Source organism: Lepeophtheirus salmonis, chromosome 8 (assembly GCF_016086655.4).
Source record: "Lepeophtheirus salmonis chromosome 8, UVic_Lsal_1.4, whole genome shotgun sequence".
In the NCBI taxonomy this organism is placed as follows: domain Eukaryota; kingdom Metazoa; phylum Arthropoda; class Copepoda; order Siphonostomatoida; family Caligidae; genus Lepeophtheirus; species Lepeophtheirus salmonis.
The window spans coordinates 36,455,055-36,480,918 of record NC_052138.2 but is presented as its reverse complement, the minus strand read 5'-3'; the positions used below and the strand labels follow the sequence as shown (position 1 = coordinate 36,480,918).

At 31.4% G+C, this 25,864-nt stretch overlaps 1 protein-coding gene across 1 annotated transcript; it reads left to right on the top strand.

Moving 5' to 3' along the window:
• Positions 1-1,434: 1,434 nt before the first annotated feature.
• Positions 1,435-21,793, top strand: Tsp68C (Tetraspanin 68C). The gene is made up of 5 exons (XM_040718598.2): positions 1,435-1,825; positions 19,032-19,256; positions 19,327-19,506; positions 20,205-20,429; positions 21,479-21,793. Exons 1-5 carry the CDS (start codon positions 1,574-1,576, stop codon positions 21,674-21,676), a joined length of 1,080 nt encoding a protein of 359 aa, XP_040574532.1. The 5' UTR covers positions 1,435-1,573; the 3' UTR covers positions 21,677-21,793.
• Positions 21,794-25,864: the final 4,071 nt, after the last annotated feature.

Genomic DNA, 25,864 nt, shown 5'->3' with positions numbered 1-25,864 from the left:
GTCATACTTACAGATGTAAAAATTATTGGAGGCCTGGAGGGTGTAAAAAGTCATGTTTATATCAATCAATATGTAACAAAATGTGAACATTTGTCTGATCACCCCCTCTTAACTCTGGGTATATTAAACCATACTGATACATATAAAAATACTACAAAATCCCTTCGAGTATCATCTATATTAATAGAACACAGTTTGTCTGTTTGTTGAATTGTTCGGCTAAACTTATTTATAAGAAGGAGCGTGTTTAGATATAGCTCAGCGAGTCACTTTAAACAAGAACAAGAAAAGGCGAGTACATTTATATATTGTAAATCCTAAGCTTTTTTAGCGAGCGAGGTTTTTGTGTTGGGCAACCTGAACAATGTTTTTTATTTTCTCAAGTTGTTATTATTATTTCATTCTTGAGGAGATAACAGCCAAGCAAGGTTATACACAGTTAAGGTTCAGCGGTTATATCGTCCCAGTTTCGGTCCTTTCATTTCAACGGCTTTGGTCTCGGTTCAGCTCTAGCAATCTCAGAAAATGATATTAGATACAAACAGGGCCGCAACTGTCTTATACACAGAGTGCGTAGTGCCCCAAGTTCCAGTTGGGGCCACGAAAACTAAGGTTGTTTAAGGCAATGGTTTTCAAAGTGGGGGGTCGTGAGGGGAGGCTAGAGTTGGGGGTGAGTGGGCGCAGGAAGATGGAGAATTGAAGATTACTTTCAGTCTACACATAAATAGTACAAATGTTTCTTATAAAGGGTCCTAAGTTAAAAATGTATTGATGTAGGGGGCCTTGGCATAGTAAAGTTTGGGAACCCTGGCAATAATAGTCTTGTAGTTCTTAAGAGAAAAATTACAGTTGGTATGGTTGACTTATTGGGTTAACTACAATATGATTTCGGGCCTTCTTTCTTTATGGAGGACAGGTTGCGTGATACAATAAAGGTAACGACGTGTTGCATTTACATAAAATTATGTAAATCTAAGTATTGAGTAACTACATGTGAGTGTGCTTTTTAAAAATGTAGAAATTTTCTGAGGATTTCTTGGAGAGTTAGTTATCGTCTATATTAATAAAGCAAAATTTGCCTGTCCGTCGACACCTAATAACTCCGAGCAATGCTGGGTACTACTGATAATATAATAATTAATCATTTCTTTGTAAGGTCCTATTTGACAGGATTCTACAACATAGTGATTGTGTAGATAGACATGTCCATGGAACAGCTAGTCTTGATACCATATTTATATATTATTATTGAATAATTATCAATATTGTATCATGAGTAAATACCATTCACTGGGCTTTGCATGACTCCCTTTTGAATTCATAAAATATAAAAGAATAAACATTCGTTTGTAAAATTATTTTATTATAATTCTTCCCTTCTGATCTCACTGAACCAAATCAACAATAAAAGAAAATTAAAAGCATGGTACGACTCCAGTCACAAAGTAGTCTTTCAACGGTTGACGTCAAAAAATAGTAATTAATAAAACATAAAGAGAAAACGCACAATTGTTACCTTCTGCATACTTTTTATTATAATTGTTCATATAAATCTACTTAAAACCATGGAATAATGGACACACCGCTTCCCTCAGTGTTCTCTGATGACTTTTCAACACTTTCACATAAGAAATCACATTTGGCAGGAGCCTTCAGTGGATCCTCGAATTCTATCAAGACAGACATCGATGGACTAAGGAGAATTTCTTCCTTATTTGAAGATGAAATACTTCTTAGCCCAAGAACCCCAATGCAAAGTGAGAATGATGGGGTCAAAAGATCCTCATCAAGAGGACTCTGTATTTTCTTCAGTTTTATATATACAGTAAGATTTTTCATGCATTTAATAAATTATTATCAAGGGTTTATTGACGAAATTGATGGATTTTTCGACACTAGTGCTTCTCAAACTTTTATTTAATTCAGGAGGCGCATCGATAGCCAAAATAATGTTGTGCAAATGTTAAAAAAAAAAGTGCAGTGTATTCAGAGGCGTCCGGGATGGGCTAGAGGGGCTGTAGACCCCACAAAAATGAAGGAATTTTTGATTTTTACCAATAAAATTTTCGTCATTGGGGCAAATTATTCAGCAGAAGAATTTTTTTTATCAAAACACAATTTTTGTCCGATAAATTTAATTTTTTTGTGAATAGCTATGCATTTTTGAATTTTTTTTTCCAAAAGTTAATAACCTGAAATATCATTTTTGAATTTTTTTTTCCAAAAAATTTAATATTTGAAATTAAATATATATATATATATCTATTTGAAATTTAATTTTTCATATTCTTTTCCAAAAAGATTAATTTTGGTATATATCTATATATTTTTGAAATTTTTTTCTAAAAAAATTAAATTTTTCAACCCCCTTCCTAAAAAAAAAAAATTGACAATCCTGCGGACACCTTCTGGCATTACACCATGGCACACAGTTTGAGAAACACTGAATTAAGGAGATAATACCATAATAAGTATAAGTGTTTCGTTGGCAAATGATCCATCCAACTGGATATTAAATCGAATCTAATTTATCCCGAAATGTATATACAGCTGAAACTTAACAAATAATTTTTATTTTGTGGCGCCCTGGTTGAGAAGCAGTGATCTAAAAAAACACACGATCAAAAATCAAAATCTTTCGTTTAAAAACCAGGATCAAACACAAAATTATAAAGGATTTGCAAAATTTTGTAAATTGGTAAACTGTGAGTGGTAATTTTTGCAGTCCCCTCCTTTGAATGTAGAACAAGTCCAAATTTTGCCCGAATATGAATAACCAAATCAGCACAAATTTGGTACTAGGACTTTTTTTAATTTTAAAATTTTCTTAACTTGATGACGTTTCTTTGAATCATGTTTTTCCTTTTTTTTTATTAGTTAGTTAGTTAAATATTTATTACTGCTTGCCATACATACATAAAATAAAATTGTACAAATATAAGGCAATGAATACGACCACACAACGGGGCATTTGTGCTACTGCAGCAGATTCTAAAACTTAGTTTACATTAAAATTTTGTTCAATAATATATTTTTATTTTTTTACATTTCATAAATTTTAAAATGCAAATGTCTTCGTTTTCCTCAATCATTCCTTGATGTCTCTCGTAAGATAGAGCGGAGCATCTATTGATGAAATGGTCTGCACTTTGCAATTCTTCCATTACACGTTGAGCTTGTGTCCTTCCACTTGCTTAAGTGGCCTAGAAAAGGGTCATGTCCAGTGTAGGCTTGTACAATGAGTCTCAATTTTTCCCTTCCGACCTTGATACTCTTCGACTTCGGCTTATTAAGTAAAGTATGTGTATGTTTCATACTTTGACCTTTTTTATATCGGTTGGACAATTATTGAAAGAAGTAGTCATGAATTACCTTTTTTATGTAGCTTAGAGGCGTCCCAATAGCAAACTGGTTTTGGTTTTGGTATTGTTAACAATATTGATAATTGCTTGTTTGAAAATCATTTGGTTTGTCTAAAATGAGGAGGAGGTAAATATTTAGGGATGTGATTTTTGTAGGGAATAATCACAGTTTAGATATTAAAAAAAGTTGGTGCGTCGACGTTTTTTTTTTCTTTTTTTTCTCATTATTCAATAGGTCGTCATGGTGTTCACATCTCCCTCTGATACAAGAATTTTCGCTGATCTTTCGTGCAAATTGTTTTACAAATGCATAATAATATGATTATAATATTTGTCTGGCACTAATACTTTTTTGAGTGTAAAAGGTTGCTCCCTTTATAGCAATAATTTATTTTCTCCCCATAAAATCATATAACAAGGGTCTTAATTGGGGATATACTGATAGCAATTTTTCAGCTGATTCGGATATCATTTTTATGGACGAGTCCAATATCAATTCTGATTCCTTACTATGAATAAAGAATTTCATGACAAAAATAACAAAATTGTTTACTTTTTTTAATGTTTAACTTTTAATCAATTACGGATAGGAAAAAAATTAATATATTAATCATAATTAGTTGTTGATAAATATAATTTTTAAAAAGTTAATTACTCTCCATGCTCAGGAGTCAATTAATTTTTGATTGGCTCGTATTAAGGAGTTGATTGGATATTTAATGTCAACCTTCTCCCCCCTAGGACGTCAATCTAATTTTACCTACCTGCTACAAAATTTATTTAATAAAAAGGTCATTCGATCCAAGGTTAATAGAAATACAAGGTTATACCATAACGTGTGTACGACTGATGTTTGACTTCCACCACGCTTTTAATATTGACGTCATAGTAGATGATTGGTTGCGTGTTTTGTGCAAATCTGTTTTTCTTACCCAGCAGTCGGTACAATACATTAAATTGAAAATTCTAGCAATAGTGACGTCATAGACTATGAGAAGTTGCGTGTTTTGTCAAAATCTGTCTGTCTTACCCAGCAGTCAGTACCATACATTAGATAGAAAATTCTAGCAAGTTCGATTACATTATGGTCTAACCTTGTATTTTTATTAAACTTGATTCGATCAAATTCAACTTGAGGTATGAGTTGAGAGAAATAAATATAAATCCCACTCCTTATCTTGTAATGAATGAGCCAGAAATTACAACGATTTTTATCCTCGATTTCACTCCCAGTCTAAAAATACTTGGGACACGACCAAAAACCCTATTTTCTATTATCTTACTGGTTCGGCTCACAGGAAATCAAACGGTATTAAATTGTCTCCAGTACTGTCCCTGTATACGAACGACTCCGCAACAAATTATACTCTTCTTCTTACACACCCTAGTGATTACTTTTATACTTATTATGAAGTAATAAGTATAACAGTTTTGGAAATAAAAATACGCATCAGGTTGCAATTACAAAAAGAGCGTGACATTACATTTTCATATTTTTGATTCAGTAATACCATACGTCTTGCACATGCCTTCTCCTCACGCCCTCTAAAGATCCAATCCCTAGCAATATTATTCGAAATTATATTTCTATAAGAAAGCAAGATTCAAAATTTATTTTGAAAGAAGAAAACAATTCAATTTTTTTTTTCAAAAAAGAAAGAAAATCTATCATGCACGTTTAGCAGGCAATAATGTAAATACCTAGTGGCTAACTTAGGTACTATATGCATAATAATATATTGGATTTTGTACAAGTTGCAACCAAGAAATTAGAAGAAGCATTTTATAAATGTAGAATTTGCATTATACATATCATCAGTACTATATTATCATGACTGAAATTCCATGAGTTGTTAGAATGATATATTGGTCTCAAGACCAAGATCGATTTCGATAAATATGCAGGAAGAGAGAAGTAGGTTTCAGGGTGTGTGGAGTCTGAGCAAAGATGTGTACGGTGTCCTTTTCTTTCTTTCAAATAACCTTTCTTAGAGGAAATAAAAATATTTTCGTATGGCCTTTTAAAACAATGTTTATCGAATGACGTTTTTTTTAAAGAAAATAATGTCTCACTTTATTTTTGACTTTTTTTTTTAAAAAGAAATGTGTAGTCTTCTTATGGCCTTTTAAATAAATTGTGTTCATATTTCATTTTATAAGTACGTAGTGCCCTCAGTTAAGTGGAGGGACTAGAGCAAGTGCCCCTAACTTCCGACCCTGTTTAATTCACTTATATTCCCTTTTAAGTTTCTACGAGTCTTAACTTTCGATGAATTATCAATAACCATCTATTGGTGCCTTGTTAATAAATTAGATACGGCTCTTTGAGGGTGGTGAGTAGACCCACAAGTAATTCTTTTCATTTTTATTAATTGTCTGCTCAAATATAATTCTTAGTCTTTAAAAATTCTTTAACTCATTTTACTTCATAAAAATATAGCAAATATCACATCACTTCTACAAGCCAAAAAGTGAATTTTCTATCATTTAGCCTCCCCTTGTACTTAACAATACTAACTGATTGCACCATTATCAATTATGAAAACAAGCAATTTATTAAAATGACCGGTGTTATACATATTAACGTAACTAAGAAATTCAATAAGATTTTATGGGGGTCTAGATCAACTTTTATAGAGGGGGTCATAAATAAAATTTACCACCCATTAATATTTTTCTTTAATTATCTCAGGGAACAAAGTTCTAACGGGGGTTATGTAATCGTTTTAGTTAGTTTGTTTGTTTTTAGGCAGGATTACGGAAAAATTTGTAAGAAGATTATATATATTTAAACTGTAAAAGGACCTTAAAATTGGTAGAGGTGAAGATCAATGTCACAAAAAACGTTAAAACGTATAATCTACTATCGATGTATAACTTTGGAACAAATTGAGATTCATATTCATAAGGAAAAGGATTTTAGTTGGAGGGTTTCGCTCTAACGAACGCAAATCCCAATTGAATTTTTTATCGGAAGGAATTTCATTTTGTTTTAAATATTAACATAATAATGGAGTGGTCTAACTCAAGGGACAACGCGTTCAGGAGAAATTATTCACTTAAACTCAAAGTGCGTAATTTCGATACCCGGCCACTCCTACAGAAGAATTCTTGTATTCTTGTTCTTTGGTTAAGAGTGTATAAATTATGTTCAGCAACTTATGAATGATGTAGTAATAGATAGATTTTGATCCCTTTCATTTGATGTTATCTTGTTAAATATCTTATATTCCGAGTACTTTCTTTATACCTGGCACAATTATTTACTAGAAATAACTCATATCTACCTATAGCTATAAATTATATCTATATATATATATATAGTATCTAGACTCAAAGGAATAAATAATACAAAAGTATATAGGCTCTAAAATATATTATTAAAAAATTGTATTGGAGTCGAAGTTGGGCATTTTATGTATCGATTCCGCAGTCCTTCTTCAAAGACAATCCCTAGGTCAGGTGGAGTAATAAGGCATATTACATGTACATTATTTACTTATATTAGTTTGTAAACAAAGCAATAGAGATAGGTGCCATCTTGTGGCAAAGTAATACAACTCCCTGAACGTTAATGTTATTTAATATAAGGTATAAGTGTATAGTACTCACAGAGGGCGCTATGCAATATTTTTATCACAGCAAATGTCATTTTTTAAACAACAATCAAGTCACAAAACCCTTGGTCATAATTTATCTGGGGCGCCCGCAGGATTATGTTTCATAAAATAAATCAGAATTTTTTTTTTCTAATAAACTTTTTTTTTTTTTTAGAAAATAAATCATTATATTGATTTTTTTTTTTTGGGGGGGGGTTATTCCATATTAATTATTGTTTTAAAATTTCTCGATTTTGGAGGTGGGTACTGCCCCTTCAGCCCCCTCCCCCCTCCCACACGGAAGTCCCTGTATATATATTTTAATTCGCTCATGCCCTATCGTAATACTATAATATTAACTTATACGAACTGTTAGATGTAGAAGAATAGCTACTAGGGTGCCCTCTACCCTATCAAAAACCTACAAGATCTCAAATTTTAACAATAAGAGGAATTCAAATTACTTCATTGCATCATTTTTTCATAAACTTTACCTTGAGCTTGGTTTTTTCACTTCTTATAATGTTTTCAGTCATAATTATCGTCAACAATCGAATTGAGTTTTACTGCGTCGTGTAGAGGATTATCCCGCTCATGAAATCCCGAGTGAACTTCTATTCTCGCTCATTTTTTAAAGCAATTTAGGTGTATTTGAATTTGACAACCCTTTATGATTGCAATTAAATTCAATTTATTAAAGTTCAAGTTCAATCGAAATGATTGGTTTAATTAAAATAAGTGTGTCAAGAAATTTTTCTTTTTCTTTTGATGTGCTTTGTGCAAGAAAATTTGGAAACCACTGTCTTAGGGGATATTTATTTACGAGGTTTCGTGCAATATCATCCAGTTAACCCAGATAATTAGCTTGAATTTGCATAAAGGTTTCTCAAGTTTTTGAACTTATGCTTGCGTCAGATTTTGAGATCTTATGTCAATTTACTACATAAAAATATAATAAAATCATATTTCAGTTCCGAAAATTTGTTTACAAAAAATAAAGTTTTATTTTCCAACTGTATTTCCAAAAAGGAAGGTTCTGGCGGTGTCTCTGGGGTGAGCTGATAGCTGTGTCTAAACAGAGGAAGAATGAGCAAAAATTTGAGAGACTTTATCGTTCTTCTAAAATGATGAGCGGGCTCCACTCGTTATTCAAAACAATAAAGAATTTTGAGTGGCGCTCAATTGAGTACCATGCACTAGCGTTAGATGGGTCCATTATCGGTCAAAGTCGATCACGTGAAAAAATGAACCAATAATAAAACTCTTTTCACGTAACTCGGTCCTGCATCAGTTATATTAATCTTAAAAGGACCAAATCACATTAAAATTTGTTTGTATAAACAGGGGTATTGGGTTACTGTTTACAGTACTTGGGATAAGAATTTTACAGATATTGAATCGTCAAAATACGATCGATATATTAATGGTGAAGTTATTAACTATTTTTATTTTAACTATGACTGATTATTATCAGGGGCATCCTCAGAATTATATTTTTTTCCAAATTACATTTTTAAATTTTTTTTTCAAAAATTGACAGCTGTCTACAAAAAAAAGTAACTTTTTTGGAAAAAAATTCAGAAATCCATGGCTGCTTATAGAAAATATATTTTTTGGGGATTTTTTTCTCAAATATCAAATTTTTTAGAGAAAAATTTAAAAAATCAATTGTTATTCAAATAGAATTATATTTTTTTGAAAAATTAACTTAAATTTCAAATATTAATTTTTCTAGTTAAAAGAAAAAATCCCTAATTTGGGGGGGGGGTACAGCCCCTCTAGCTCACCCCCTGTGAACCCCCCTGATTATGTGTCACGTTATAAACTTCAAATGCCTAGAGTTATATTACTCATAAATACATAATAACCATGTAATTTTAATAGATCGAAATGCGATTATAGTAACAACTAATAGTTGGTGGTAATTAAAAGGACCAATCTAGTAATTAAATAATGCATTATAAGACGAAGAAATGTCAGCTTGTACACAACAGATACAAATCAATGACTTCTCCACATAATATGTATGATGAAAAGACCATCAAACAACCTCCTCTGGATAACCGTTTTATTTTTACGGAGTGGAATGATGTTATCATTCACTTTGATGACAATCCTTTATTTCCATGATTGTACATACAATTGAAACAATAGGAAATCATAAAAGATGAGAGTTAACAATGCAAAGCGATGTGCTATTGTAAGCTAAAACATATGAACATCCCAACAGGTCGTAATAGTATCGTTTTTGTCATGATTGTCATTGTTGGAAGAGGACACAGTTTGTATTGAAGGGAGTAGTAGACTATCGTTAATAAAACCAGGCAATTGTATGGAGCAATAGTTACCTAAAAGTATAAAGACAGAGAGTTAGATGGATTCCACAGGAAATTTAAATATATGTAGTAGATCCATCTACATATTAATATGTTTGTACTATTAAGTATATTGTTCATACAAAACACATATATTTAGAACCGGTGTTATGTAACAAAAGAATTGATTTTTTTTCTATTTAGTAGGTAAATTATATTGTGGTAACTGGTAACTAAGTTATTCACTGTCTTCACGGACGAAATGCACCATAAAACCTCAATTTTTTGTACCTATATAGATGTGAAAAGGTCACCGACATAAAATCATAGGGATTTAAAAAAGTTGGATTTGAGACATTTCAAGGGCAATGTTTGCCAAATATCCTCCATTAATGTAATGAAAAAAAATTACTAAAGAGGTCCATGAAACCTCTGTGGGGAATGGCTTGGTTCATTTGGATACATATGTTAACATATGTTATCAGTAATGCTGTTAAGGCTAAAAATAGACTCCCAAGGTGTGTCGTTTTATGTCTTTTTTTGTTCAAAATAATCTCAACAATGAGACAGAATGACCATTGGGTACAATGTATATACATAGGTATAGCTGGTATAAGTCCAATGCATATTATACAAGAGTATATTAATAGGAACTTTTGATGGATGACTCTCATTCATTGGCTAATGAGATTTTAATTAATGTTCTGATTGGTTGAATAATTTTGAATCATTTTTAGTTAGAGTTTCACTCAAATAAATTGACAAGAAAGGGAATTGCGTTTAATATTATTTGTAGTTCAGGTGTTGTTCCTATTAATACTACCATTTATATATCAGATAGACCATGATAATGTACGTTTTAATGGAATAACCAAAGGGAAGAGGGTCAAGGAGAGACATTGTTATTTGAGAGAAAAGATCACTTCGGTGGTTGACCCTCTCGTTGAACCTGTTAATATGAACATATACCATTTTGTTTTTATGGGTATGATTATTTTTTTATGCATTGAGTATCCTTTTTTATTATACCAGGTAGGTAGTAAAGAAATTCAACGCTAGATAGAGTTTATTGATTTTTTTAGAAGAGGGGAAATCCCAATTTATATAACTACATAATATGGATGTGTGATTTCAATCTCTATGGATTCAATACATATTATAAACAATAATATGTATTTACCTAAGAAACAAAAAAAATAGGTACAGGTGCATCCACAGTCAAAAAAAAAATTCTTTTTGCTTTTTTTCATAAAATTTAATTTTTGAATTTTTTTTCCAAAATATTGAATTTTCGGTGAAAACTATGGATTTTTCAATTTTTTTGTCAATAACTGTGAATTCTTGCAATTATTTTGGAAAAAATTTAATATTTGAAATTTTTTTTTTTGAAAAGCTTTGGATTTTTGGAATTTTTTTCCTAAAAATTTAATAATTGAATTTTTTTTTTAAATTTAAAAAAAAAAATTAAATTTTTTGTGAAAAATATGGATTTCAAAATTTTTTCTGAAAAATTTATATATTTTTTGAAATTATTTTAGAAAAAATTTAATATTGGAAACTTTTTTTCCAAAAAATTATTTTTTTGTAATTTTTTGTAAATGACTATAGGTTTTTGAAATTTTTTTTCCAAAAAATTTCATATTTGAAATTTAATTTTTGATTTTTTTTCAAAAAAGTGCCGAAAATCAAAAAAAATCAAACAAAAGTAAATTTGTGGTGAGCTCAGACAATAAACCCTAAAACACCAATTGCAACTATAGCGTAGATTATACCCAAAGAGCCAAAGGCTTCATCCTTACATGTCTCTTGTGTAATAATTTATGGGATTAAACCAAGCCCTGGAAGGATTAGAATGTATACCTCAGGATGCTCAAAAAATCAGAATAATGCTGGTATAAAAAATAGCATCCTTGTGGGTCAAAAAAGGTTGTATTTAAGTTTCGATCAGTAAAAAGTATTGTGATAGCTCCAACAGGTAAAGAAAGTAAAGGTAATACAGCATTAATTAATACAAATCAAAGAAATATAGGCCCCTAAAAGACCCAAACACCAAAAAAAAAAAAAAAAAAAAAATCTATATAAATGGAACTATGATTTATCTATATGATAGTTTATTTAATATTAATTTATAGCATGCTTCACGTCATTTTATATGACATTTCATGAAAACATTTCTATTCAAATATAATTTTTTTTTATATCTGCGTGCTTTGAAGCATATCCCATCATAGAATTTGATTAGTTTCTATCATTAAAGACACATTAATTTTTTTTCTTCATTACTTTATTGTACGCATTTGCGTATTTATTGTATGTGTATAAACATACAAAAAAATCCTTCATGCTTCAAGCTAACTCATCATATCAAATCCCAACCACAATAAATTATTGTCACTTCATTTCATAATGAAAATACAGAACTGTAAATGATCAATGTGCTACATAGTGGTAGATCGGTCCTCGGACTGATTTCCAATCAGTCTCCACCCCACCCTCTGTACCCTTCAGTCTTTTTTTATTTATCAGTATGATCTTTTTTAGCATTCAACAGTCCAAAGGCGATAGATTAGTACAGGGGTGTCTGCAAGGGTGGGCTGTATCCCCCCAAATTAAGGAATTTTTACTTCTTACTAAAAGATTTAATATTTAATATTTTTTTTGGTAGTTACCATTAAAGCCCAGTAAGAATATTAATGGTATCGACTGATAGGAGTGAAGTCCTTATTTATTTTATAGAGTGATTGAACACTAGCTGATAGAGATCACCAGTATAGATTGAAGATTCGTGTCTGCTCATTAAAGACGGAGTGTAAACCTGAAGATTTGTAAGGGAGTTATAATTGTAAGCCTTGTTGGACTCAGGGTAGAATTGGGGATCGACATCGGATTAATTGTAGGAAATGTCCTTCTTTATATCCTTTTCTCCTTCCTCTCTTGTCGCAGCTAATTGTAGCTGGTCTAATGAAACGTAATAAGTAGTATTCTTTCTCTCCTCCAAAACATTCTACAAATTGTCAATGTCACCCTGTTCATTTCTGTGGTTTCTTTTTTTAACATGACCATTCTATATAGAATCTATAAAAATTATAGTGCTCTTTGCTCGCTAATATGTTTAAATATATTCAAAAGTAGGGTTAAATAATTAGGTAGGGGTACTAATCTCGTGCAGGTTACCATCTCTACTTTTTTTTAAAGTATGCTCACGAGGATTATGTCTATTTTCACATCTCTAATTATCAAAGAGAAATAAATATACATTTTCATGATATGTTATTTTTAATAGTAGTTTGGGATTGCAAAGAAAACATCTTTTTGAATATAAATTTAGGGTAAAAAGATCAGCTGCTATACAAAGATAATTGAAAGACAAGTTATTTGGAGTATTCAAAGTGAACCTTGGTAGTTGTGATAAAAATAGTCATTGATATTATTTACATATGTATTGACACGATTAATATTGAGATGTGTCTCTCTATTTACAATTATCAAACTTATAACAACTCCCCTTTCGATTTGATCAGTATTTGGTTTTGAGTAACCTCCGATTTCTCAAATACATACGTCCATTACCCCCCTTGACAATATATGACCAATTATTTTCACGAATAGAATCTATAATCCCAATAGAACCCATTCTCCCTTAATAGGATTTCGAACTCAGACCTGTTCTCCAACTTCAAGCATTGGTTAATCCTGAGGACCCGTAGAATTCCTATCTCCAACCTGCTTACGTTTTCTCTTAGGGATTTTAATTATAGAGTAAGATATTCTTCCACTCTGCACAACCCTCTATGAGGTACTTACATTCATTTAATTTAGAGTTAGCCTCACTAAGTCCATGCTCATAAACAGTTAATTTAGCTTGAATACCCTGGTCTGAAATTGGAATATTTGTAACCTCACTACTAATTTCTTTAAGATTCTCTATGGACATTGCAATCTGATGTCATCATTGTCCAATCTTCCGATGAAGATTCTTGATAGATTTGGACCTTTGGTCGTCCATCCTTGAATTCTTTTTTTCTTCTCAAACCATTATTATTGTTATTTAATTATAATTAAGTAATAACACAAATTCTCTGAATTTCAATTAATACGGTTCCATGTGATGTATTATCAGAATAATTATTCATACTATTTACATATCTATTTACACAATTAATATAGAGATGTGTCGCTCTAGTTACAATTATCAAACCTATAACAGTAGTGATGCCATTTTTGTAATTAATACAACTATATTTAGAAGTTAGAAAAGGAAAAACGGTTGTTGCCTGTACTTTTCTTCTTTTTGTTCATCATTTAATAGGTCATCGTATTGTTAATCTATCCCTCTGAAGTTAGCATTCTTGTCTATTTTTGGTGTAAATTGTTATAAAAATGCAGAATCAAATAAATATATATGAATTTAAATATAATAATAATATAATATTTGTATTAATACTGTTTTAAATGTAGATATCAACGAGGGTTTTAATTCATTAGTACCATAACTCTTGCTCCCGCCTTTTCCTCGCACTCATTATTACTTTACAAAAATGATATAATAACTTATTGGTTATTTACATCTGCTGAGTTAATTGAATTCCTTACATGATTCGCCAAAGCAATATAACCAAAGGAACGATAAAATAAAGTCCTTTTAGGGTAATGAAGTTCTGTCCTCTGGTTAACAATTGTCCTCTTTCTCTGTATCTTCTCTACTTCATCTCTGTTTGTTAATATCTAACATGTAGATAAAGCTTATTCCCAACCTTTCGCCTCTATATATTTCTTCCTCTATGATTATTATGTTGATAAATTGTTTAGCCAGATTTTATATGTATATTGTTTAAGGCAGTGGTTCTCACATGGGAGTATGCGTACCCCTTGGAGGCACTGCAAAGAGTACTTGAGATTTTGAAAGAATATTTTACAAGTTGTATATAGCTCAGAGGGGTCTGCAGGGGATGAGCTAGAGGGGTAGTAGTCCACAAAAATTAAGAAATTTTTGTTTAAAGTTATTCAAATATTTGACTTTTTTATATTTTTTTCTCCAAAAAATTTCAAAAAATGATATATTTGAAATTGTTTTCCAAAAAATTGATTTTTTTTTGTGTACAGGTATGGATTTTTGAATTTTTTTCTCAAAAAATTATTTTTTTTGTGAATAGCTGAGGATTTTATAATAAAAAAATTAATATTTAAATTTTCTGAATATTTTAATTTTCGGATTTCTTTTCAAACAAAATCCAAAAACCAAGCCCCTCTCGAATATAACCCTGTGGAAGCCCCTGTCACTGAAGCAAAAAATGCTTTGTCCTGTTTTGTCCAAGTACTTGTGTTGAATATATATTTTACAAGGGGTACACCACTAAAAAAAGGTTGAGAATCCCTGGTCTAAGGTAACTTCCAATGCTATCAAATTTCCTATTCAGAGGATCCCTCCCTTTGATGTGGTAAGAGCCTGGTGATCATACTTAAGTCTAATTAAGGTACAGCTTCAAACTGGCAGAAACTCAAATTGAAAAACCCTCGTGACTTGAATTGGAACCAAATAAAAAAAAATAATTATACTTGAATAAGACTCTTGAGCATGGTTTTATGTAACCTGAAAATGTATCTACCCTCCCCCTTAGTTTTAAAAATACAAAGTGCATTCCTTCACATGAGAATCACAAATTTCTTGTATTATATTTGCAAGCAATTTCATAATCATATGTACTTTCATATTCGGACAATCAAACTATGTATTGTATAATAAGAAATTGTCATGAGAGACCCTATTTTATTTTCTAAAATATACCTTGACCAAAAGGTTGTCCTAAGAGACATCTGGTCCCTTAGGGGAATCAAAACCTATCACCACCGATACCCTGAGTATGAAGTACCCCTTCTAATACACTATAATATACCCCGGCCCACGGGTTATGTAAGTGAACTGCTTGTCTACAAGGTGGGTGATTAACCACTGCCGCCGCTTCCTTGAGCATTAAGGAACCCTTCTAATGTTCTGTAATAGACCTAAGCGCATTGGTTGTTCAAGTAAACTGCTCGTACAAAACCAGAATCTAAGTCCACCGTCACCACTTCCCAAAGGATCAAGGACTCCTGTAAAAATCTTATAACTGGATTTTCACAGTTGTTCACCAAAAATTAAATTTTTATGGATAAATTTCAAAAATCTATAATTGTTCATAAAAATTATCTTTTTTGAAAACAAAAAATAAAAATATAACATTTTTTGCAAAAAAATTCAAAAATCTATAACTATTTCCAGAGAAATAAATTTTTTAGAAAAAAAAATTCAAATATAAAAAGTTTTTGGAAAAAAATTTCATAAAACCCACAGCTGTCAACATAGAATTTAAAAATTTCAAGCCATTTACAAAAAATTAAATTTTTTAGAAAAAAAAATTCAAATATTAATTTTTTTGAATAAAAAATTTCAAGGACCCACAGTTGTTCCCCAGAAATCAAATTTTTTTTATAAAAAAATCTATTGACATTAACAAAAAATTAAATTTTTTTGAAAACAATTTTGACACATTAAATTAAATTTCATATATTTAATTTTGTTAAAAATATGATAAATATATGAAATTTTCAAGCAAGAATTCTTTAATATAGGGAGGGGGATACAGCCCCTCCAGCCCTCCCCCTTCATACACCCATGTACCCATGTGAAGTGCTCTTTATCAGTGGAGTGAACATATGAAGTCCGCATTTTTCTTCTAGATTTAAGTCAAGTCATGCATGCGTCATGTATGCATACCTCGAATTAACCCTGATCCCTTAGAATAATTTATGGGAGAACATACCATTTTGATGAATGACTTGAGTATTATTTTAATGATGATCCACTTACATATTTCCCCCCATAGCCCTTGTACCTAGGTATTGTGGGATGCGCATTCAGTTAGGTCTTTTGTATAAGGACACTCCTAGAATCATTTATTATGTACATAATAAGTATTCACCCATCCTCGGGTTGGTTCCTCTGTCTATCCTTATTTCCCAAATCCTATATTTGATTCAAGAATGAGGTGGTATATTTACTTAAGTAGATAAACGTCCATGGTGGTGATGTGGGTACTTGGTGTACCATGTTGGTTTAACAATTTATTTATTTATTATTGTTTTTACCATTATTAATAATAAAAACAATGAGAAGAAGAAGTACCTGGAGGAACGGTACTTCTTAGGAGTCTATATTTTTGACTTATCACAACGTGCATCGATACGTTTATACTACATAAGATTATTACATATAAGTAACTCATTATCAATTCTTGTTACTATGAGCGCCCTAATTACCTCAATCTTTTTTTTTTAAGGCGAGGCCTCATGATTTGAACTACGTTACACCGCATCTAAAATTGTATGTATATGTCAAGCTCCCTTGATATTTATTTATTTAGTATTAGTTTTTGCAAAGGGAACTGTAGAGCAAGTCCATAACTTAATTGTCTCAATCAACCTTTCCTCTGAAAAGAAACAGAAAAAAGGCCCGAAATCATCTGGTAGTTAGCCAAATAAGTCAATCATACCAACTGATATTGATATCTTAAGTATTCCCAGACAGTCAATGTCATATATATTAAAATCCTACATAATATTTTATTCGATAATCTATTATAAATTGGCAATGTTAATGGTGTTGAATCAGTCTGATTGCTTCTTCAGTCCCCCACCCCTTCCCGGCCCCCCATTTCAGTCTTTCTTTTGTATTGTTCAGATCTTTTTTACAATTTAACGGTGTCCCAAGGACCAATACCTCAGTCCTAGCTATCTTGACAGCTATTCTTTACTCATAGCTAGCATTGAAGAATGTACAAATGAAAAAATAAATAATGATAGCTAGAATAATAAGTTCTAGCCACACACCTCCTACTTTCAACTTTAGCTGTTGTATTTACCATAAAAAATCCAATCCGGACCTGCCCTAGGACTGACAAATTTGATTATTACTAAAAGGACTGCATTATTTTTACTTTTTTTTTAGACCGATCCAACACTAATAGCTATTGATTTCTATTTGTACATGATAGCCAAAATTTCTTCATAGAAATAATAAAATAGCCAATATGTATATATATATATATATACACACATCGAGGGATCTGCAAGAAATTGTAATTATTTCCTTTTGGAAATGGATCATAAGTTTAATTTAACGTATTACTTTGTTTATTTATCTAAAATAATAAATTATGAAATAGCCATGACGTATCAAGCGAGATGAGGGAATCGACAGTTGACAACACGATGTAACACCGTGACAGATGGGAAACAAATATAAATATATTGCACAAGCCAGATTCCTTTTTGTTCTCAGAATAAGGGACACATATGCTTGGGTTAAGGATTTATAGACTAAGGTGGCCAGACGTCCCGATTTCCGAGGACAGTCCCCGTTTGGGGTAACCTATCCCCGTTCAAAGTTGTGGAAAACTTTTGACCACTGACCCTCCGGGGCAGTCAAATTATTCTCTAGGATAGATTAATGCAGTCTATATGCTGTCTGAACGGACTGGTGGTCCCAATTCATACAAACTATGTCCGGCTTGTAACTCTTGTAATTGCGTAAAGCACAACTTACATATTTGCAAAGCGTAACGGAAGTATATACCAGAGCTTGAAACATTAGGACAGGTACTATGTGTTTGAAAAATAATAATGTAAAACCCTGACTTGTGCCAGTTTTTTATTTCATAGTGATAATATGTAATGATTTTTCACCTTTTCCTGATTTTCATTTAAAGTATATGATTACCTTTTTATTGGAGGTGTTTTTATCTGTAAGCAGTTGAATAATATAGTGTGAATTACTCCTTCTAAATGTTATTGGTTTGATCAGGTAGCAATGGCGTCATGAGGATTATTTCAAAGAGGCTTTAGGGATTATCGTGTTCTCTCGAAATGATTATTATTATTACATTGAACTAGATAGAGCAGTGGCTCTCAAACTGTGTTACTCCCTTTTAGTGGTCAAAAATTTACAAGTTTAAAAAGTTTTAAATAATGGTGGTTCTTCATCTTGATATTTCTTCAAGGGCTACACAGTAAAAACTTTGAGAACCATTGAGATAGAGTACTTCAATTAGAAAATAAGTAAATAAAGATTCTTGGGGGACGTGTTCTTAAAATCCAACAGCAGTCCTATCCTGCGGGTACTTTAGGGTTGGCTGGTGGCTAGGAGTATTATTTTTATACTTTATGGTATAAGAAAAATCACACATTGTATATCATAGAGCTCAAAGACTTTTACTGAAACACCTTCCGCCCCTCTTTTCTCGCCCCTGGTTTTGATTTTTATCTAATGTTAGACATAGCTCCAGCAGGGAAATGCAATGATAAAATCTGGGCATAAATATGATTATACTTTTTCTCTTGTCTCTTTAAGGGTTTCTCAAACTGTCAGGGAAGGAAGGACTTGAAGGTACTCCAGAGGGGATAAAAATATTTTAAACAATTAGTATCTTTATACAAAGTTAATCAGAAATCCTCAACCTCCCTCCCATTAAAAACAATTTTTAGCTATTCATTTTTGGGGAAAAAGATACGAAGGATTTTCCAGATCTTAAAGAAACTAATAGTATTGCTTAATACTTAATCCTAGTTTAAAAAAAAGTCATATAACAGGCAATTGATATTAACAGGGGTCTTAAATCCAGATGTACCATATATCTCGCTCCCGCCTTCTCCTCGCGCTCTTTTATTCATTACAAACTACTCAACTCTTGTAATGATATATCATGTTTTTTCTTCTTTAGGTAAGTGGACTCTTTCTTTTCTCTCTCGGCATTTACATTCTCTTTGACACTCAAAGAACTCAAATGCAAAGAATCATTGTTCTCTCTATCAACAATGTAACGCCTTTAGTACCTGTTTTGTACTACATCACATTAGGCATTACATCTGGTGGATTCATTATATTCCTATGTGGAGTTTGGACGTTTGCAGGAACTCTAAAAAGAAATTTACCCATGATTATTTTGGTAAATCCTTCTAACTTGACACACTTAATTTTTATTAATTTCTAATATCATATTTCTTTTTATATTTTAGTCACTCACATTTATAACTATGCTTCTTCTTGCACAAATCACGTTGGCTTGTATTTCTATAGTCTACCAAATCGGAATCTATCGAAATCTTAAAACTGAGCTTCTCTCTCGGTTGTATAACTCGTACAATATGCCCCATGCAATACATTTTACCTCTGCAATGGACTATGTTCAAACTAAGGTAGGGGTTGATATGTACATAAATCAATTTGTACGTGTATGGAGGATATAAAAGGGGAGGGGATCCAAAACTTGCAGTTGTACATATTTAATTACGATTTTATCCCTGTTACTTATTGCAACCTAACGACATCTGAAACAAAAATAAACAACTTTTGCTTTTTAAATGTCAGAGCAACAAAAAAAAAAAAAAAAGGCAATGACGAAAAGGCTGCAGATTAGGGGTCGAGAAACGCGGTTGAGGACTGCGGTCCAGTCCAGTCTGGTCCCATCCATTCCAGTCCCATTTGTAGGTCCTTAAATAAGGTAAACGATCCCTCGTGACGTCAATGAGAGTGCCTTCCTTTTTTTATATTTTATTATTTATTTTGTGTTGCTCTTTTTAATTCCATAAAAATGACGTTTTTCTTAATCAAGTTATACTACTGCAAGTTTTGTGTCCCCACTCTGTGAATATTTGAGTCAAGCTAGAAGAAGGGGGAATATTAGGAAGGAGCTGCTCTTGGGTTGTTTTTTTTTAAACTCAAGGGATAATTTATTATCTTATTTTTGAAAAGGATAATAAACATTATATCATAAATTATAATTAAGAAAATTACACGGTACATGTTAAGGTATGCCTAATAATAGGGCCTCCTAATGAGGAATAAAAAACGCACCTAACAATGTCCTCCACATAATGTAGATTTATTATTTCAGTATTCTTGTTGTGGAATCACTGGGGACTTTGATTTCCAAAGAAGCCAATGGCATAGGCAACATTTGGGTGGAGTTGGACTTTCTGTACCTCGTTCCTGCTGCGTTCTAAGTAATAAGCTGGATGTCAATAGTTTTCTTAATCCTGATGTCAAAGACTTGGAGAAATGCAATCATCCCGGGGGAAATAATGATTTTTCAGAGCTCAAATACTTTCGGCATATGGGAGTAAGTCAACCATTCTATTGTATGTATGATTTCTATGTAGAGTGGAGCCCTGGAACTCAACCCTACTTGACGCAAAATGACGAAAAAACTTTGCCTATGAGCTCGAACAAAACTTCAAATACAACTAAGGGGACTTTTGTAAACAAAATACAGTTTTTAATTCGCTCACATCCTGCTTGTGGGTATTGTTAGGCTGAGTTCTATGTTTTTGCAGTATATTCAGTTTTATTTTGTGGTTTTATGAACTATTTTACTGAGGTCATTAGGGCGCTGTTTTTGACGGAAATAAAACCTCATTTTCCTTCTCACTTTTAATATCCATACCTTTATTTTTTTTGTTTCTATTTTCTCTATTTATAGGGGCATAAGCAGGGGTGGGCTGGAGGGGTTGCGTTCTACGGCAATTTTGCTATTTATTATATTTTTGTTGGTCAAAATTTACAAAAATTTGAAATGATTTTGATTTTTTTTTTAAAAAAAATTTAATTTTTGTCAATAATATAGAATTTTTTTGTATAAAGCTATTTTTTTAAATTTTATTTGAAATTTTATTTTTAAAAAAAATTTAATTTGTTTTGAAAACTTTGGATTTCTGAATTAAATTTTTGATATTTTTTGAAAAACTATATATTTTTCCAAAAAATTTACTATTTTAGTATGAACTTTGGATTTTTTTTCAAAAAAATATAATTTTTTGTGAAAAGCCAAGAATATTTGGAACTTTTTCAAAAATATTTGAATTTTATATCCAAAAAATTAAATTTTTTCTGTGTAGCTATGGATTTTTGAAATTTTCTTTCAAAATAAATTTTATTTTTATTTTTTTTGTGAATAGCTATATATTTTTCAAAAAATATATATATAAATCTACGACCGCCCGTGATTCAGCCCCACAACGCGGGCAACCCCTGTTAGTATATATGTAAAATAAACCTATTTAAATAAGTAATTATAAAACGGCGTTGAAAATTTTACGTGCAACGCCTCTGATCAACAATATAAAAAATCTAATTAGGTTTTTAGTTTAGTGTAGTTTTTTTCTTACATAGGGCTGCCTGGATGCCATCGTAGATTGGGCTAGAATAGAACTCTTACTCGTCATTGGAGCATCAATTGGCATTTGTTTGCTAGAAGGACTGGGGATCACGCTTTTATTACATTATTATAGGAGTTCAAAGAAAGCGGCAAAGGATACAAAGGAAATGCTAACCTTGGGATTGACGCCCTCTTTTACTATTACCCAATAATGTTAAATGTATATACATGTTGAGTCATTATACATTAAGAAAATGCAGTTTCCAGTAATTGTATTTTGATAAATATAAATCTTGACCCAGAGGTGAATAAAAGGTTTTTAACATGCATTAAGTGATTTTTTTTTCTTTTTGAAAATATCAAACATCCTGATGTTTCTCCTCAAATGGGGATATGCATTAGTGATTCCACGATTCTAAAAAAATTCCGATTTATTAATATTTAAAATTATAGTTAAAATTACAATTTTGCTATAAATTTCCAAGAATTACAATTGATAAAATAAATTGCCTTCCTTTAAATAACCTTTCCCTTAAATAAAGGATGCAGATTCCTCTGCCCGGCAAGCTTTTTGGAAGGCAAATTTTCCGGGGCAAGTAATCCTACGGCAAACTACGGCCATAGGTAAATTTGGCAAAGGTGAGCCTTCCTAGATCTCTTTACAAAACTAAAATAACTATATTTGCACCCACTGCATGTGTTCAGAACACTTTTTTTTCACGTTTAGTTTGTTTTCAATTTGTTTCTTCACAGTTTTCGAGCATTTTTATCATAAATCATTTTATCACAATATTTATAAAATTGTTAGACTCAAGTAACAAATTCGTATGGTTTTTTTATATATTAAAGGAATATATTTAATATTTTTTTCCCATAACTTCATATTTTCCTGATACCGATTCCAGAAAAAACCCCGATTCTTCGATTCCGATTAATCGATCCATCATTAGTATGCAATTTATTATTGGGTTTCCGTCTGAAAATCCGAGACCTTTATAATTTTTAATGTACCTTTTAAAAAATTCAGTCTGTAGAATAATTGCTGATGACGTCATGTGTCTTTAGATTTTCTAAACATTGGCCCAATAACAGTATATGTAGCTTAATCTGTTTAAAATAAATCGTTTTCGTAGAACTCATAAATCAAAATAGGCGAGAACATCAATCAAGAAAAAAAAAAATCACGGGTACAGTATATAATTTTGCCCCTACGTCATACTTTCTCTTTCTATCTAGCTAATGATGTGTTTGTCCTTATTTATTCTGTCCAGTCTATTCTTAGGACCCGTCCTATCGGTCATTAGGACTTTTTATATTTGGGATGGCCCTTGGGACCGGTTCTTAAATGTGAGTCCTTGGAGTTTTTCATAAAATATTGTTGATTATTTATTAAGCCTAATCAAGACGTCATACTTTGTAATAATAATTAATATCAATATTTAATACCATGCTTCATATAAATTCAATTAAAGTTAATACTAATTATATTCTGAATATTGAAATTCCCTACTCATCGTGAATTGATTTCTTCAATGTTACAATCTTGCAATTTCCTTCGCAAGGAAGGAGTCGAATCTGCTCCCTTGAGATAGCTGATCAAGTTAGAAGAATCTATCTTTAATTTCCTCTATCTGGCTTTGGTTATATCTCTTGGAGAACACATCAGAAGTCTTTCCGGATTTTTGTCTCATCAAAAATAAAGGCTCTGATTTTTGCAGTTGTAAGTTAAGTTGAATCTGGCTTTACGAATAACGGAGAACAACTGCCTGAATGGTCTCAAAAGGGGTCTTAGCTTCAAACGGTGTGCAAGATGTTTGTCTTACATCCGTTTCTTCGGACTCCATGGACTCGAAATGTCGTATCTTTCGTCATCATTAATTTGTTTAATTTTCTATGTATAACGTCCATGAAAACTTCTAATTAATATTTTTTTATAAATTATTATTTTATAATTTCGTTTTTTCATTTATTATTTTTTTATTTTACCAATACTTTTTTAACATAGTATCACAAATTTTCGTTTTAATACTTCAACTTTAATTATTGTGTACATTATTAGATCTATAATACGGAAATATAAAAGTTCTTTTTATGAGTTTCACGAACTAAATCAAGTATTCCTGAATTTGAAAATTTCGACTCCTTTTTTTATATTAATAGAGCGGGTGTTACTTGAAATATACAAGATTATCATTTTTATAGCAGAATCCCGTGATATTCTATCCGCCAAAACCATATCTTTAATCAAAAGTCTTGCACGTTTTCCTTGCACTTGCTCGATGCTTTGCCTGATTATAATTAAGGATGGGCTTGGATTGAAATTAATGGAGGCCATTAAATTTGGAGCAACCTAATAGACGACAAAAAAATATTTTTTCGGATATGCTGATCTAAGTACTCTGACAGTCCCATATTCAGAGTCAAACGACAATTAAAGTCCTCGTCCTATATCAAGAATATGAGTACATAATAACGACATTTGACTCATGATGATTCTGATAACTTTAACAACGTCCTCTTTAAGATGATAGTTTCCTGTAATATACATTTTTTCCCCGTAGAGAACACCAATTTCTCAAAATATAAGAAGAAATATGTCGATAGAACCGTCCTTAGTGGAAGGACTCTACATAGATTAATAGAAGTTGTCAGCAAGAATGTAATCTCCAAAATTGATGTATTTGAATATTCAAAGATTAATTAAATAAATACTTTTTCAAATTTAGGATTAGCGTATAGCAAAATGCTTTACAATTTACATATGTAGATGACGAAGAATGAGGTTTCTACATGGAATTTGAAGTATGATAGAAAAAAGACGGATTTTATTTTTACTCATAATTAGTATATTTTTTTCTGTATAAAAATGTCTCATTATATTTTGTATATTTACATTAGTGCCAAATAACACAGTCCAACCGCAAAAATAGTACAAAAACAGTATATGCTAATTTAATAGATTTTGATCTCTTGATTCCAAATATGTCCTTATTTTTTCTCTCAAAGCCTCGTGGCCTTCAGAAAAAGGCCATACATTTATTTATTATTTTTGGCTATTTTTAAGGTTCAGAGCTGTTATAAGGCCTGGGTCTTGAAGATAGGGATAAATTATGTGAATATATTTTAAAGCCGAATGTTAAAAAATTCTTTAAAATGTATATTTCATGCTTATGACTCGAGTTATGATTGTTTAAAGTTGAAAATAGTTGCTTTTTATTCAGAGGCTCATTGCTTCAAGACGAATATATTCAAAAAGTTTAAAAGTATCTCATTGGTTAGCTGAAAGTATGAACTTTAATTTAAAAAAACAGATCTTCTTCAAAAAAAGCTCTATTTCGTTGTCAATTTAAGATAAAGTCACGACAATATTTCAAGGATAAAACTCATTTTTGAATTGATTTCATAACAAAAGTCTATAAATATTCGTATTTTTGGAGAAGCTCATTTAAAAAAATCAAAGTTCATACTTTTAGCTAACCAATGGCATACTTTTAAACTTTTTGAATTTATTCGTCTTGAAGCTATGAGCCTCTGAAAAAAAAGCACATATCATATCCGCCAAACCTGTAACTTTAATTAATAGTACCACTGTCTCGTTCCCGCTTCTTACTTGCACTCACTCGATGTCCATCCCTAATTATAATTCAGCATAACACGAACGTATTATATTGCTATTTAATTTGTTCTATTATATAACATAATAATTAAGTAAGGAGAAACATCCTCCTTGACGTCACGAGGGATCGATTTTACTACCTTCTTTAAGGACCAACAAGTGGGACTAGACTGGCCACAGTACTCGGTCCAAATAAGGACCAATACAACACTAGCAGATAGTTGAAATTAAAATATCGTTACCTTTTAATAATAGGGAAATCACTTCGCAAAACGTAGAATATATTATTGGAGTAGGAGTAGCGGATTCTCGAATCAATCGATCACAGTTGCTCGAATTTTGTTTCCACATAGAATTAAATAATCATTGGAGTTTGTACAATATATTTCGATTAATGTTTGTTTATTATATTTTTTTGTATCAGTAGTTAAGTTCCTCTCTATGATACCTACTACGTTCTTCTTGTAAATATACTGTAATGGTCTATCGTAGATACAAGAAAAAGTCGCAGTGCTTCACTTAATGATATGTGAACTTCTCCGTCCTCATCCTTCAGTCGACGGATTGACTCCGAGTCTCCTCCCAGAATACTTCATAAGAGACAAACTCAAAACCTCCCCCACATAATGAGACCTTCCATTTACATTCATGATTCTCCAAAGTGCTGATTAACCGAATACCTCGAAAAAGTCATGATCCCTCTCCTCCTAATCTAATAATATATTCTTGGCTTTGCAAAGTTATTTTCTTATCATTAAAAGCTTGTGAGGATTGAATTTAAACT